This window comes from Amphibalanus amphitrite, unplaced genomic scaffold, assembly GCF_019059575.1.
Source record: "Amphibalanus amphitrite isolate SeventyFive unplaced genomic scaffold, NRLGWU_Aamphi_draft 001905F_arrow, whole genome shotgun sequence".
Taxonomy (NCBI): domain Eukaryota; kingdom Metazoa; phylum Arthropoda; class Thecostraca; order Balanomorpha; family Balanidae; genus Amphibalanus; species Amphibalanus amphitrite.
Window position 1 is genome coordinate 1 of NW_024883398.1, and position 14,517 is coordinate 14,517.

A 14,517-nucleotide genomic window follows, 5' to 3' on the forward strand; every position below is an offset into this window, starting at 1 on the left:
CCTGAACGTGGTGTCTACTATGGCGAAAGAACACTCTTTGACAAAGCGTCACTGCGCTGAAGTTATGGTGAAGGCTAGGATGTAGCAGGAAGTCAATCGAATCCTCAGTCCCAAGCCCAATCGAAAACCTTTGGGGAAACATGAAAGACGAGCTCAGCAGATGGAACCAGCTACCACAGATAACGAACTTCAGAGGAACCTGTGAAAGGCTGAATCAGCGCGGATACTCTGGACATCTTGATCTATGGGATGCCAGACGGATTGAGGGACTGGGTAGGGAGAGTGGGTAAGGCGGACTAGCTAAGAAACGCGTCAGATAGCAGGCTAAGTGGTAGTGAATGTTAGTTTAAACCAGCCTACGTGTCAGCTTAATCCTTCAGCCCAAACTTCCATGCAGGCGAGTTTTGTTTAGCTACTTTGAAAGTGGTTTAATTCTTCGTGGAACATTACCACTACACATTTTGAATTCGAAAAACTAGTGGGCAAAGTGGACCACCGCAATGCTTCTTTCTTCCTCAAGGGCCACTTACTTCCAAGAGCATTTTTAACGTCTCTAATTCATCTGCTAGTTACAACGAATTCAATTTTAGCCTATCGCATTTTTCTGAATTTTCCGATAAAGGGGCGAGTGTGTTTATTAATGGTCCACTTTAACCCACTCCCAAATTCTGCATTTGAGTAGGCATTGCCGACAACACAGTGTGCTGAGCCATTTCGGGTTCGTGCCAAACCGAAAATGCGTACCATTGTGTCTCTGTGACGGTAGTGCGGATGCTGACTTAGGTTGATATCTCAAGTCTAAACTTAATTTTGGTATATATTCCATGCTAAAATTAGAAGGGGAATTGAAAATAACACATTTCTGGCCCTGGGTTGAAAACGAATTATTCCTAGAGCCGAGCCACTGTGACAAGAAATGTGCCAACATAAGGCATTGTTAATGGCTATCTTTGTTTTTGAAAGGGGCCATTTACGTATATGTATTGGGGCTTCAGAGGGGGTGGTTCGCTTTGCCCTAGTGGTTCGCTTTACTCCACTCTCCCCTATGACGGGGTGGGGGATAGTAAAATCGCGAAATAAACCACGACCCGGGGCACTTTTTTATTAATTAGGCGGCGATCTGATGGAGGAGCAAATCATTTCCGGACACCCTGCATAAGGTCATCCGAAAGCCAATACCTGCCCCGCTCTGATAAAGGGACCCTCCCAGTTCCTTACTTCACAAAAATTAATGAATTGGCAAATAAGTAATGCATCGTGGTCCAGAAAGAGCAAAAATATCTACCAAATTTCAAAAAAATATTCACTGTTTCTTTTTAGATGTTATACTTTTATTTGTGCTTATTTCTGGGGGCCTCCGCTGTTTCTATGACGTCATTTGAAAGCAATTATAATTTGGTATCTTAAAAGTGAGACGGATGTTGCGCGCAAGGCAGTATATATCACCACAGCAACAACTGTCTTTTTCCATGCTTCTTCTAAGGGTTTAGTAAAATATTCAAAAATCGCTAGATCCGCGCTGATGTCACACAGTCTAAGGGGGCATTCACATTTCAAATGGATTGGTCCCTTTGAATCCAAAAACTGCAGAATTAGAAATTAAATATCCCCAAATTGAGGCACTTCCCGATGTTGTGAGTACCCAAACCAGTAATTGAGAGCCAGGGACCGCATTTGGCTTTCTCAACCAGCAGCTAATGTTGACAGCACACGTTGGCGCATGTTGCGCGCCAGAGGCCGGGCTGCGCGGCGGCGAGCACCCACCTCCAGCAGCCGGTCAGCCGTCGGCCGCTTCTTGGGGTTCTTAGTGAGCGCCACCTTCACAAAGGAGTGCATGGCGGACGACCAGCGCGAGCGCTCGCGCAGCTGCGGCGGCTTGAAGCCCGACTTGGACATGAGGAAGAGGGCGCGCATGGGGTGCAGGTCGAACATGGGCGGCTGCAGCTCGGCCAGCTCGATGGCCGTGATGCCCACCGCCCAGACGTCGCACTGCTGGTTGTAGCCGCCCTTCCGCTCCACGGCTGCCACCTGACAGCGGCCGAGGGTCGCGGCGGGGGAGGGGGTGTGGATTGACGGGATCTGTCCACAGTCACGGCGCGCGTAGAGACCCACAGAAGCCGCAGAGGACAAATGCCGCCAGACGCCAGACAAGCTGGTGGCTGCTACAACCGGGGTGGCATACCATTCCTAAACGCAACAACATACTCTGAATATATCTTATTATATTAATCGTCAGTAAATAAAAAACGACAAGAAAAAATATATGTGCCAAATGCACCATCATAAAAATTATGCAATATTTATATGTACTCCTGATAGAGCTGAAAGACATTCTCTCTTTAGTCACGACAGCTTCGCATCGCTGGATGGGAGCTCGACAGCTGCATCCGTGTGCCTACTCGCTGTGTCCGTGTGCCTACCCGGCGATGTCCGCGTACATACCCCATCCCGTGTCGGCGCGCCTACCTCGGGCGCCATCCAGTACGGCGTGCCGATGAAGGACTGCCGCTTGCCCAGCGTGGCGGTGATCTGCGCCGAGACGCCGAAGTCGGCCAGCTTCACGTCCCCGGCCTCCGTCAGCAGGATGTTGGCGCCCTGCCGGTCAGACGCGTCAGTAGCTGTCCCACCAGACGTCAGTAGCTGTCCCACCAGACGTCAGTAGCTGTCCCACCGGCCACGTCAGTAGCTGTCCCACCAGACGTCAGTAGCTGTCCCACCAGACGTCAGTAGCTGTCCCACCAGACGTCAGTAGCTGTCCCACCAGACGTCAGTAGCTGTCCCACCAGATGTCAGTAGCTGTCCACCAGACGTCAGTAGCTGTCCCACCAGACGTCAGTAGCTGTCCCACCGGCCGCGTCAGTAGCTGTCCCACCAGACGTCAGTAGCTGTCCCACCGGCCACGTCAGTAGCTGTCCCCCAGACGTCAGAAGCTGTCCCACCGGCCGCGTCAGTAGCTGTCCCACCAGACGTCAGTAGCTGTCCCACCGGCCACGTCAGTGGCTGTCCCACCGGCTGAGTCACTCGTCAGTAGCTGTACCATCAGACGTCAGTAGCTGTCCCACCAGACACACAGACGTCAGAAGTTCTACGGTCAAAACGTCGACATCAGAGGTTATACGAGCAGTTCCGTACGACGTGCGACGGGACGACGCGGTGGCGGCCCTGGCGAGGGCCGCCAGGTACCTCCAGAGCCGTTAGGCTACAGCTCACCAGAGCCTGGAGGGACAACACAACACAACAACAACAACAGCAGTTCCGTAATATGCGACAAACAAATTTACACAGTTACGCGACAAACAGCCAGTAGAGGTAGAACTGGCCGCATCAGCGGTGCACAGTCCGCAGATCAGCGACATCTAGTAGGTACAGACAGTGACAGCACCAGATAAGACTGCCGGCCATTTTAGTCACCATAACCACACATCTTTATATCATCCACAAAAATGAATTATATACAAGCCAGCGGACGGGGCGCCTACCTTGATGTCTCTGTGCATCTTGCTCAGGCTGTGCAGGTAGGACAGGCCGTGCAGGGTCTGCTTGCAGACGTAGGCTATCTGATGCTCGCTCAGCGGGCCCGTCACTGTGGGCAGAGGTGGGCGGGTCAGGCGCGCCCCGGTGACCAGGGAAGCCCGCACCTCACGTGGATCAGACGCGCCGGCTGTGAGTGTGCACTGGGTGCACCACGTGACCACGCCTCCCAGGCGAGATTCGCCGCTAGGCCAGAGGCTGCTTTAGCTCAGCCGTTTCCGGGCAAGTTCTGAGAAATGGTGCCGCCACACTAGGGCCCCCTGCGGGCGGCGCGGCGGCGCGGCGCACCGTGGTAGATGTCCTGCAGTGAGCCGCCGCCACAGAACTCCATGCAGATCCACAGCCGGTCCTTCCGCAGGTACGAGCCGAAGTAGGCCACGATGTTGGCGTGCCGGCAGTCCTTCATCATCACAATCTCCTGCTGGATGATACCAAAGTCGTCCGCTGCAGGCGGGCGGGAGCAGACGGGGCACAGGTTAGTCACAGGCGAGTCACAGACGTGTCACAGACGGGTAACGGACGGGTCACAGGCGGGTCACAGACGGGTAACGGACGGGTAACGGACGTGTCACAGGCGGGTCAAAGACGGGTAACGGACGTGTCACAAGCGAGTCACAGGCGCGTCTCAGACGACACACGACAATCACGCCCAGTGTGTGATGATCGCCAAGACAAATGGTAGTGTTGTTTGCACAATGCGGCCAGCTTAGAACCTACTGAAACCTTCCCCGCGGCCCGTTGGAGGGGAGAGGGGTGGCAAAGGGTATCAGGACAGCATAAGCAGGGCTGCGGAGTCGGAGTCGGAGTTGGAGTCGGCCGGAGTCGACAGTTTCGCCCGGAGTCAGAGTCACCAAAATCTTACCGACTCCGACTTCGGAGTTGGATCTATCGCTGCATGGCTCAACGTCATGCCTTGCACCTGTTTGCTCGGCAATCCTAAGTTCGTTGAAATTTCAAAATCAGATTTAGTCGAACAAGTCATATTCCTGTTTTGAACGATTGTTTTTAGCGAAAGAAGCAGACGACGGCGAATTCGCCAAAACCCGTTTTTAATTCTGCATACTATCTTTTAATGCATTTTGAAGCAATGCAGGGCCTTGGGGCACACACAAAAGATCGTTTCAGGCAAAATCAAAGCATCTGCACAAAGAACTTTATTATCATATGAATTTCAACCCTCGCCAGGCGAGCGGGGTTGATGCAACCCCCTCCCCCTAAGGTTTTTCGCGAATAACAAGCCGCCAAATTTGGTATGCCCTCTGGGGCAGCCTTTTGACACCTTTCCTGAAAATTTCAGGTCTCAGTCACTTTAGGTCAGGTCACCAGGTCAAAAAAAAAACGGTACAAGGTCAGGATAAAATTGATTAGATTAGCGGTAAAAACTACAGAATTTTTCGCTTATAGCGTGAATGCCGCGGTACGTAGCGCCACCAAATTTTAGAAACAGCTTGGGGCAATCATTTGACACGTGTCCTGGAAGTTTTGGGTTTCAGTGACCAGTCAGGTCACAAGGTCACAAAAACCGGTACGTGGTCAAAATGACACTAAAATAACCTTTTTAATGAAATCTAGATTGTTCGTCGATTTGATTCAAACTTGCAGGCAGGGCTGCGGACTCGATGGATTTTAGGGTGACTCCGACCCCGACTCCGACTTAACCCGGCAGTTGCTGGGGTATTTCGCCACCCACCGTTTGCTGGGGGGGGGGGGGCGTTAAACGCCCCCAGCCGATAACTCGAGAACCAATAGGCGCAGCGAAACGCACGAGGCGGCAAACGAAAGAACGCGACGAGACGCTTCAGATGAGTACTTTAAAGTTGAATTTTGAGGTCACAGGTCAGGTCAAGGTCAGGTCAAACACCTGAAATCGGGCTTTCAGTAGCATGGACTTCAGGACTTCGCAATGGGCGCCTCTCGTCATAAACTCTGTCAAAACGGTGCACAATCCATCATAGAAGGCCTGCAAGAGTGTCAGCTCCATGCAGGGGTCAGTCAAGCATAGGTCAGGGTCAAGGTCAGTTCAACCGGGCAGGCACATATCCCCGAAAATAAAAACTGATATTCGCAGCCTGTGACACATGTTTTATGGGTAATTTGGGGCGTAGAGCACGATGGTGACATTCATTTTATCATATGTGTACGTGTTTGGCTAAAAATGTTGAATTTAAGAAATGCATGTATCATGGTCGTAAAGTAGTCACGAGAAATTGCCAAGATTCAGTTCAAGATTTTGGAAAATGCGGAACGATAATCAATAATCGAAGATAGCCATCTGATTGTTCATGGTATTGGCAGTCTAATGGCGTTTACGGCATGTCTGTATGTCTATTCTGTGATTTTATATGATTTTTTGAACATATGCCGTTTTTGGTCGAAAACTCAGAAATCATGACGTCACTAAAACCTCGATATCTCAAAAATTTTCCGACAGATTTTTTTGAAACTTTGTCACAATAAACTTCAATCAATTCCCTACAGGTACCGCTATGGCCCGGCGAAAAAAGTGGGGGCGTTTAACGCCCCCCCCCCCCCCAGCAACTCGCGGGTTAAAAATCGACTCCGACTCCGACTCCGGACGGTTCTATTAAAATATATATCACGATCTTGAAGTTCATAATGGAGATGTTTTTATCTTGCCTGAAACTCTTGTGCGTTCCAAGGCATTGCGTTGCAAATATGCATACAAAATAACATGCAGAATTAAAAAGCAGGTTTTGGGGATTTCACAGTTTTCTGCTTCTTTAGCTACGAGCTTTTCTTTAGCTTTTCTTTAGCTCGTAAACACGTTCGTCCAAAACAGCCTGTTACAGCAAACTATACTTTTTTCGGCAAAATCTAATTTCGAGCACAATGCAATGGAACAGGTGCAGTACATTACGTTGAGCCATACAGCGTTACCTCCTCCGACTCCGGAGTCGGAGCCGGTAAGATTTTGGCGACTCCGACTCCGACTCCGGGCAGAATTGTCGACTCCGACCGACTCCAACTCCGACCCCGACTCCGCAGCCCTGCTTGCAGGACATGAAAAGCTCACCGAGTGCCATCATATGCATTCCGGTTTTTCGAATTCGGGTGACCTGAGGTCATCTACATAGAGGTCACGACAAATTCTAAGGAAATTTGCCCGGATGACTTCAATAGTAAAAATATGAGAGATGTGTGCTCCATTTCAACGTTTTGTGTTGTACTACCTTAGTTTACATCTAACTGGTGTTTGCATGCTGCAATACCGCTATGGTCGGGTCAAATCAGGTCAACTGAGGTCAAAATACGCTTTTGCTAATATCTTGACACACAATGAGGCTAAAGCTTCAAAAATGGTGTCATTGTGTTCCATGTGGTCAGCCGAGTAGAATGGCGTGCGGTATGATGAACTTTGATTAACTTGAACTTAATTCATTATTTCTTGAAGTTCACTTAATGTTAAAGAAAATTTTAAGTTCAATTTAACTAGTAAGAAAGTAAACCATTCGGTGCACACGGACATGCTGAGTTTAGAGTTCACTGGTGCTTTATTTTTGCTCAATCTTAACCCGCACCCGGGTGGACCTCTCAGCCAACTTCGTCATGGTGGGTCAAAAAGACCCTTTTTGGCCACACCAGATTATCTCGGAAAGTAACCAAGCTAGAAAGACGCCGTAAAAAGCAATAGATAGATCGCTACAAGAACTTTCAGAATCATCTAGGTCATTTTTATCAGGTCTTCGCTGAGTTCACTGGAGGTCACCAAAGATAAATTGTTCATGATTTTTGTACCCGATTTTGACAGCTTTTTACAAATCGGCGCATAAGTCGGGAACCAATAGAGCTAGAGCACTGCAGAAAAGCGCATTCGATAGGCTCTTTCAAAAGCCTTTCTGAAAAATGTTCTCATATTTGACCTAAGGTCAACGGGTTAGCCTCCAGAGGGCAAAAACTATCAAAATTGGACGTTTTTGCGGAAAAGGTTTTCGCATCATAGCTTTGGACTCCAAAATTATATCACGCTGATTTTACCGGCATCGCGTTTGTCTCGTCGACACGCGTCGAATGAACTACAGGATGACCTGAAAAGGTCAACTTGAAAATTTGACCTCAGGTCAAGGTCACGGAAAGGTCATGTTGCATGTCATTCGATTCGTATTGCTGAACTGAACACATTCATGGTGTTTTCATCGCTCTAGCATGTTTTTATCTAAAGGTTTGTTGTGAGCAGTGACAAAGTTAGAAACATTCTACTTACCCTTGACGTGCATAAGGCTTGTGGACCAGACGGTCTTAGTGGTAGAATTTTGAAGGAGTGTGCAGCAGAGTTCACTGTGCCGATCACAAAACTCATTCGACTTTCGCTGAGCCAGGGCACCTTTCCTAGAGTCTGGAAACGCGCGTACGTTACCCCGGTTCACAAGAAGGGAGACCGCAAAAATCCCAGCAACTATCGCCCGGTTTCCCTCTTGCCGATTTGTTCCAAAATATGTGAGCGCATCATATGTGACCAAGTGATTCAACACGTGTCGCCCGTTTTATCCTCAGCACAGCACGGTTTTTTAGCAGGACGTTCATGCGAGACCAATCTTACTTGTCTTGTCGATCAGCTGTGGCGTTCGATAGCCAAGGGGGCTCAGACTGACGTAGTTTATACGGACTGTTCGTCGGCTTTTACTAGTGTTGACCACTCTCTGCTTTTACATAAGCTACAGAAGTCATACCATTTGTCTGGTGCCGCTCTCAATTGGTTCCGTTCTTACCTGAGTAGGAGAGAGCAGAGTGTAGTGTTGAACGGCAAGTGTTCTGACTGGGTGCGTGTGCAGTCAGGAGTGCCGGAGAGCAGCATATGTGGGCCAATCCTGTTCGTCTTATTTTGCAACGACGCCCCTCTCGACATATCTTCTGGGTGCCTGATGTAGCAGATGATCTGAAATTGTACCGTCGCATTCGAACTGCTAGTGACTCTTTGGCTCTTCAAGCAGACGTAGATAAATTGTGTCTTTGGTCAGGTACGTGGAAGTTAGCTCTGAACCCATCTAAATGCAAAAGTATCACGTTCATACTTCGTGGAAAGCCTGTTGATACAACCTACCACATTGGCGGTACTGCACTGGAACGTGTGAGCCAGATGCGTGATCTTGGTGTTCTGCTTGACTCAAAGTTGACATTCGGCCCCCACATTGATGAACTTGTAAGAAAGGTAAACCGCGCCTTGGGCATGTACTTGAGGTCGCTTCAGAGTTATCGAGCTCCCGCCGGCCGTAGGCTACCGCCAGGACCTATAATGACAGGTTTCAATGCCCACATTCGTGCAATCATGGAATTCGGTTGCGTGATATGGGGCGGAGCAGCAAAAACTCATATTGCGAGATTGGAGCGTATCCAACACAAGTTCCTGATGTGGTTGGGCAGGCATTCAAACAGTCCATGTGCTTCTCTTGACTATACTGATCTGCTTCGTCATTTTGGTGTCTTGCGAATTGACCAGCGGCTTGTTCTGAATGACTTGAACTTCGTGCAGAACGTGTTCACCGGCAGGATCGACTCCGGTGACATTCTTGCGATGTTTTCACTCGCTGTACCATCGCGAACTCGTTCCAAGCCTGTGCTGTACGTGCCTGTAGCAAGGGTTGACACAATCAGAAACGGTTTGTTCTGTCGCTTGCCACGAGCTGCGAACAGTCTGTGAGAAACGGCCCACTGCTGACCTGTTCGGATCCCGGGCGGCGTTTAGAAGTCAGGTGAAGGCATTCGTATCGAGCCTGTAACCTTATTTATACATGTGTTAGATAGACATAGGTAGGTGTGTGAAAATGTGACGTATATTTATGCTTGTGACTCCGTCTGTAAATGGGGTGCACCTGTGGACGGTATATTTCAATACACACACAATACACAATAAAATTATTGTAAAAAAGCTATGACCCGAGATGACCTCAGAGGCATAAAAGGGGTCACCAGTGCAATGTTCCGGTACAGTGTGTCATATTTACCCATTTCACGATGTTTGAGGGTGTTTTCGGCCAAACAAAGACCATTTCAAGTTTCTCCCATTGATTTATAATGGAGAGTTCGCAATTTTGACCTGACCTTAGGTCGCCGATATTAAAATTCCGAGATAAACAAATCGTTCATACCTACTGATTTCCTTGTGTAAAACTCGAGTTTCAAACTTCTTGGATATAAACTGTAGGAATCACAAAGTCTTTTAGAGATATGGTTATTTCACTTGACCTGGTGACCTGACCTTACGTGACCTTGGGTCACAACTTCCACACATGATGCGAATTTGATGTATGATAAGCTATACAAAGTTTCGCGGCGCGGTTTTCTTTACACGCGCAAAAAAATTGGCAGTTGTGGCCAACCCCCCCCCCCCCCCACTCGGGCGAAGGTTACATCAAAAGTTATATGCCAAAAGCTTTTGACCGGTTTTAGCAAAATGTTTACATTTTTACTCACCAAAATATACCAATAAATAACACCCCCTAAATATTGACCTAGAGTCAATAGGTCAACAAATTTGCACAGTGAAGAGATTTTCTATGGGGCCACCTACCTGTTAATCTGGTGTTTCTTAACCTTCCAAGTTCCAGGCGGTGCAAGGGGCATTTTTTTTTTTTTGCTCCCCCCCCTTTAGGTTTTACGATATATCTCCAGAACCGCTGCGCCGATCGTCACCAAACTTTCAGTACCCTCCCGTGAATAGCTTTTGTACATTGTGACCAAAATTTTCCACAGGCTATGATAGGTTGGCTGCTAATGACGTCGAAGTGAAGTCATTTCTGTCATTTTCGACCCAAAAAAAAGGTATCGCGGGAAGATCTGTCACGCCTACAGCTTTAGAGATATAGAACAATGTTTTAGACATAAAAAGTGTAGAATTAACAGGGCTACAAAACTGCTATCTCGAATTTTTGAAAGTTTTGGATTTTGACCCCCCCCCCCCCCCAAAAAAAAAAAAAAAATATTTTTGAAAAATAATAAAACGGAACATATATGACATTCTTTACCGCATTCTATCCGCATACCAAATTTGAGATCCATACCTCTTTTTTGGCCAAGGTATAGCGAAAAACTGTTCAAAATTCATGACGTCAAATTTTCGAACTCAATTTTTAGAAATTCTAGACCTCATAGCGCAAAACAAAGACCACCATTAGACTCCCCGTGACGAGCTGCATCGAATCAATACCCATTTTATGCAAAACTATCAACTTTGAAATGTGACCCTTTTTACCTGACCTTGACCTGACCTCCAACAGAAAGTGACCTAAACCGTACCTGATGGTCTTATAACCATCACCATTGAGTTGGAAATGAAAAATGGGTCATAAAACATGCATCACACAACCTTAGTAAAGTTGGGTTCATGTGCTGGTGCTATGAAAAATGCCCTTGTCTGGCGAGGGTTAAGAAGAACGTCCGGAGTCACAGCTGGAGTCTGAGTCGGAGTCAGTTTTTGAAGCCGGAGTCCGAGCCGGAGTCTGAGTCACCCGAAAATCCATCGGCCCCGCAGCCCTGGTCATAAGCAATCAGGATATCAAGCTAGAGATTCCAAAAACAAGCCGTAGGTTAAAAAAAAATGCAAAGGAAATGGCTATCTCCAACTTTCAAAATATAAACTTTCAAGATCCTGAGGTTTTCAAACTCAATCTTAAGATTTTTGGAAATATTTGTGAACTTTGGGGATTTTTTAAACCTAAATATGCGTCAGGATTCAGGAAATGTCTTAATGCCTTTACACATGCCAAAAATCAACAAAATATCCCTAAAGCTCCAAGAGATATAGCCATTTGAAATACCATCAATATATATACCTATTACATCATGTACATATAATTGATCTTAGACGGGGGGGGGCGGTTACCCCCCCCCCCTGAGGTTTTTCGTGAATAGCGGGAAAACCGCGGCGCTGCTGGTATGATTATTTTCTCATCAATTTTACACATGGTGTGCAAGTTTCAACCTCCTAACTTTTAAGGTCAGGTCACCAGGTCACTTTGAATGACCCAGCATCAAGTCGCTTTTTTGCAACTTTGTCACCGTGTCAGAGCTACAGTAGATGTCGGAGGCCCTTGAAAGTCGCAGGATGTTATTAGGTCATTGGTAGCTACAATTTGTTTATCTCGGAATTTTGATATCGATGACCTAAGGTCAGGTCGATTTCCCGACTTCTCCATTATAGGGGAGACCCGGGAGGTATGGACCGTATTTGTGAAAAGGCAATTTTCTTCCAGTGGGCAGTGGCTAGACCCCGGTTTTCACTCTGTGTACGTGAAATTGCCTTTCGCCTGCAAAGTGTGCCTGATATTAGGCATCTGCGCTCAACTATTTTGTCTCGAGATAACTTTCAATAAATCATGCGCTTTTTCGATTCATCAAAATGCACCGGGAGGTATGGCCCACGGCCCGGGAGATATGGGCCGGTGCCATGTTGCATATTATTTTCTCGACAATGAAAATAATACTCGCAGCTGGTATCTACCTTGATCTCTCTTAGAGCCTAGGAACCGCATAAGCGGCCATGATTTACATGCGGTAATTTTTGTAGGGTAGCTTCATTCCTTCTACCAAGTATTGGACTATTCCCGATGCATGTGGGTGACCCCTTGTGCACGTGCCACGTGCAAAACGAAGAGGTGTCAGTTTTGTAATAGCTGCAATATCTCGGTGACTACTTGGCTGATTGCGCTGAAAGTTGGCACGTAGGTAGGCACCCACTAGGCAATGCATATCCATGTGCCAGAGTTGGGGTGCTGCTGCACGTGCGCACGTGCAGGGGTCGATTCCAGATCTCGAGAACGGCTGGACCGATTGCGCTCAAATTTGGTACACGGTTACGGAGCAGTTAGCAGGGTGCCGTGCACAAGTCAGTTGGGACCCATTTTGCACGTGCGCACGTGCAGGGTGCCGCTTCCAGATCTCGAGACCGGCGAGGCCGATTGTGCTCAAATTTGGCACATCGCTAGAGACCGGCTAGTAGGGTGCCGTGCACAAGTCAGTTAGAGGTACCCCCTCGCAATTTCAAACTGTAACACGGCGGTTTCTCGTGCCCAGGGCGGGGCGCGTCGTGTTGTTGTCAGCCCTTGCCAGAAGAAATGATCTGCCGGTCCAGATGTATTGTCTCACGAGCACAGCACAGAGCGAGATGGTCGGCTACGGTGTCGGTCGAGACCGCTGCAGGTACACGCCCGGTGTGAGCGGAGGCTGGGGTCTTCTCCCAAGCAGGCGGAGCAGATGGTATGCGTCCAGCGGCTGTGGAGCCCTGTGGTCTTCCGGACTGGTAACACGTCCGGCGCCGATGGCGGCTCTAGGTCTTCTCTTAGTCCCCCCCCCCCCGATCGGGTGACTTCAGCAGAGCTATCCTACTCTTAGGGCGTAGCCTTCTAACCTACGTGGCAACTTACTATTGGCCAGGAGAGCATTTCATATATGGTTACACAGTTGCGATTGGTCCCTACCACGTCGGAGGTGGGAGGTGCACTGCCCGAGGCTCACCCGGTACTGACTAAGTGTGACTAAACTATGATGGACACCCTCTCGCTCGCTCCGTTAGTCGCCCCAAAAGGCGTTATACATGCTGGTTTGTACTTGTAATTTATAAAGGGCAATGCTAATATTATGCTACTTTTACATCTCCTCTTGACTAAATATGAAGGTTGTCGTCGCTTCTACCTGATTAAAGTCATTTTTACGTAATAAAAGGTTTGTCATCGAAAACCGGTAAAATTGGACTTTTTTCGTTCCCGTGACGTCATAGGTCAAAGAAAAATGGTCGGCGAGGGTGCTGCGGCTTCAAATGTATGATTTGAAGACATCATAAATACTGAAATATTCACAATTCAGCCATGCCGTTCCATACGATTTAGGCATGTGTTTAGTGATTGGTCGAGGCTGACCTCTATCGTGACGTAACAGGTCATATCCATTAAGATGACATCCACGGGTCAGATCTATACCTAATATTCATCACATCGAAACTCATTTAAGAAACCTAGAATTTAATGACAAACTGCACATCATGATAAGTTGGACAGATTTGCTTATTTTGATCTTATGTGATGTATAAAGTCAAAAATCGAGGTCATCGAGATTGCAACTTGTTCATCTCGATGAGATCTTCCGAATGCAGTTTGAATTTTTCCGATCCGACAATTGGTTCCGGTGATACAATGAAGAGGCTTTTGTCCCCCCCCCCCCCCCCCAACAGGACCTGAAACCTGCCAGACCTCAACGGGGCGCAGTTAAAAGCTTTCAGTACAAAACCATATCAGCGGAAATATATAGCATTAAGTACCCGAATGTTTGTGATCAGTTTTGTGACTTCATGAGGTAAGCTGAGAACACTGGGACTTCATACTGTCGGATAATTTGTATGAAGGATTCGCCGTACAGGTGAGATAAAACTGGGACCCCTATTGTTACGGATTAAAACCGTTAAGACTGGACCTCGGCTCCCACGCGTGCACTTCGCGCCTCCCTCTTCCCGTTGGAATCCCAGCTCCCAGCTCGTCCCTGCCAGCTGGGAGCGAAACATATGTCCGGGATTCCAATGGAAGTAGTCGGGAGGGAGAGAGAGAGAGAGAGAGAGAGAGAGAGAGAGAGAGAGAGAGAGAGAGAGAGAGAGAGAGAGAGAGAGAGAGAGAGAGAGAGAGAGAGAGAGAGAGAGAGAGAGAGAGAGAGAGAAAGGGAAAGAGAAAGAGAAAGAGAAAGAGAAAGAGAAAGAGAAAGAGAAAGAGAAAGAGAAAGAGAAAGAGAAAGAGAAAGAGAAAGAGAAAGAGAAAGAGAAAGAGAAAGAGAAAGAGAAAGAGAAAGAGAAAGAGAAAGAGAAAGAGAAAGAGAAAGAGAAAGAGAGAGAGAGAGAGAGAGAGAGAGAGAGAGAGAGAGAGAGAGAGAGAGAGAGAGAGAGAGAGAGAAAGAGAGAGAGAGAGAGAGAGAAAGAGAGAGAGAGAGAGAGAGAGAGAGAGAGAGAGAGAGAGAGAGAGAGAGAGAGAGAGAGAGAGAGAGAGAGAGAGA

The 14,517-nt window shown here is 47.8% G+C and overlaps 1 protein-coding gene across 1 annotated transcript in view; it reads right to left on the bottom strand.

Moving 5' to 3' along the window:
* Positions 1 to 1,764: 1,764 nt before the first annotated feature.
* The window catches only part of LOC122375728 (mitogen-activated protein kinase kinase kinase kinase 3-like), a gene marked incomplete at its 3' end in the record, with an annotated part of 44,896 nt that continues 32,143 nt past the window's right edge, over positions 1,765 to 14,517 (bottom strand). The window contains exons 5-8 of the mRNA XM_043355227.1: positions 3,820 to 3,975; positions 3,480 to 3,583; positions 2,467 to 2,595; positions 1,765 to 2,028 (exon numbers count right to left, since the gene is read on the bottom strand). Of these exons, the coding sequence (XP_043211162.1) occupies positions 1,765 to 2,028; positions 2,467 to 2,595; positions 3,480 to 3,583; positions 3,820 to 3,975 (653 nt within the window). The remainder of the gene's footprint in view (positions 2,029 to 2,466; positions 2,596 to 3,479; positions 3,584 to 3,819; positions 3,976 to 14,517) is intronic.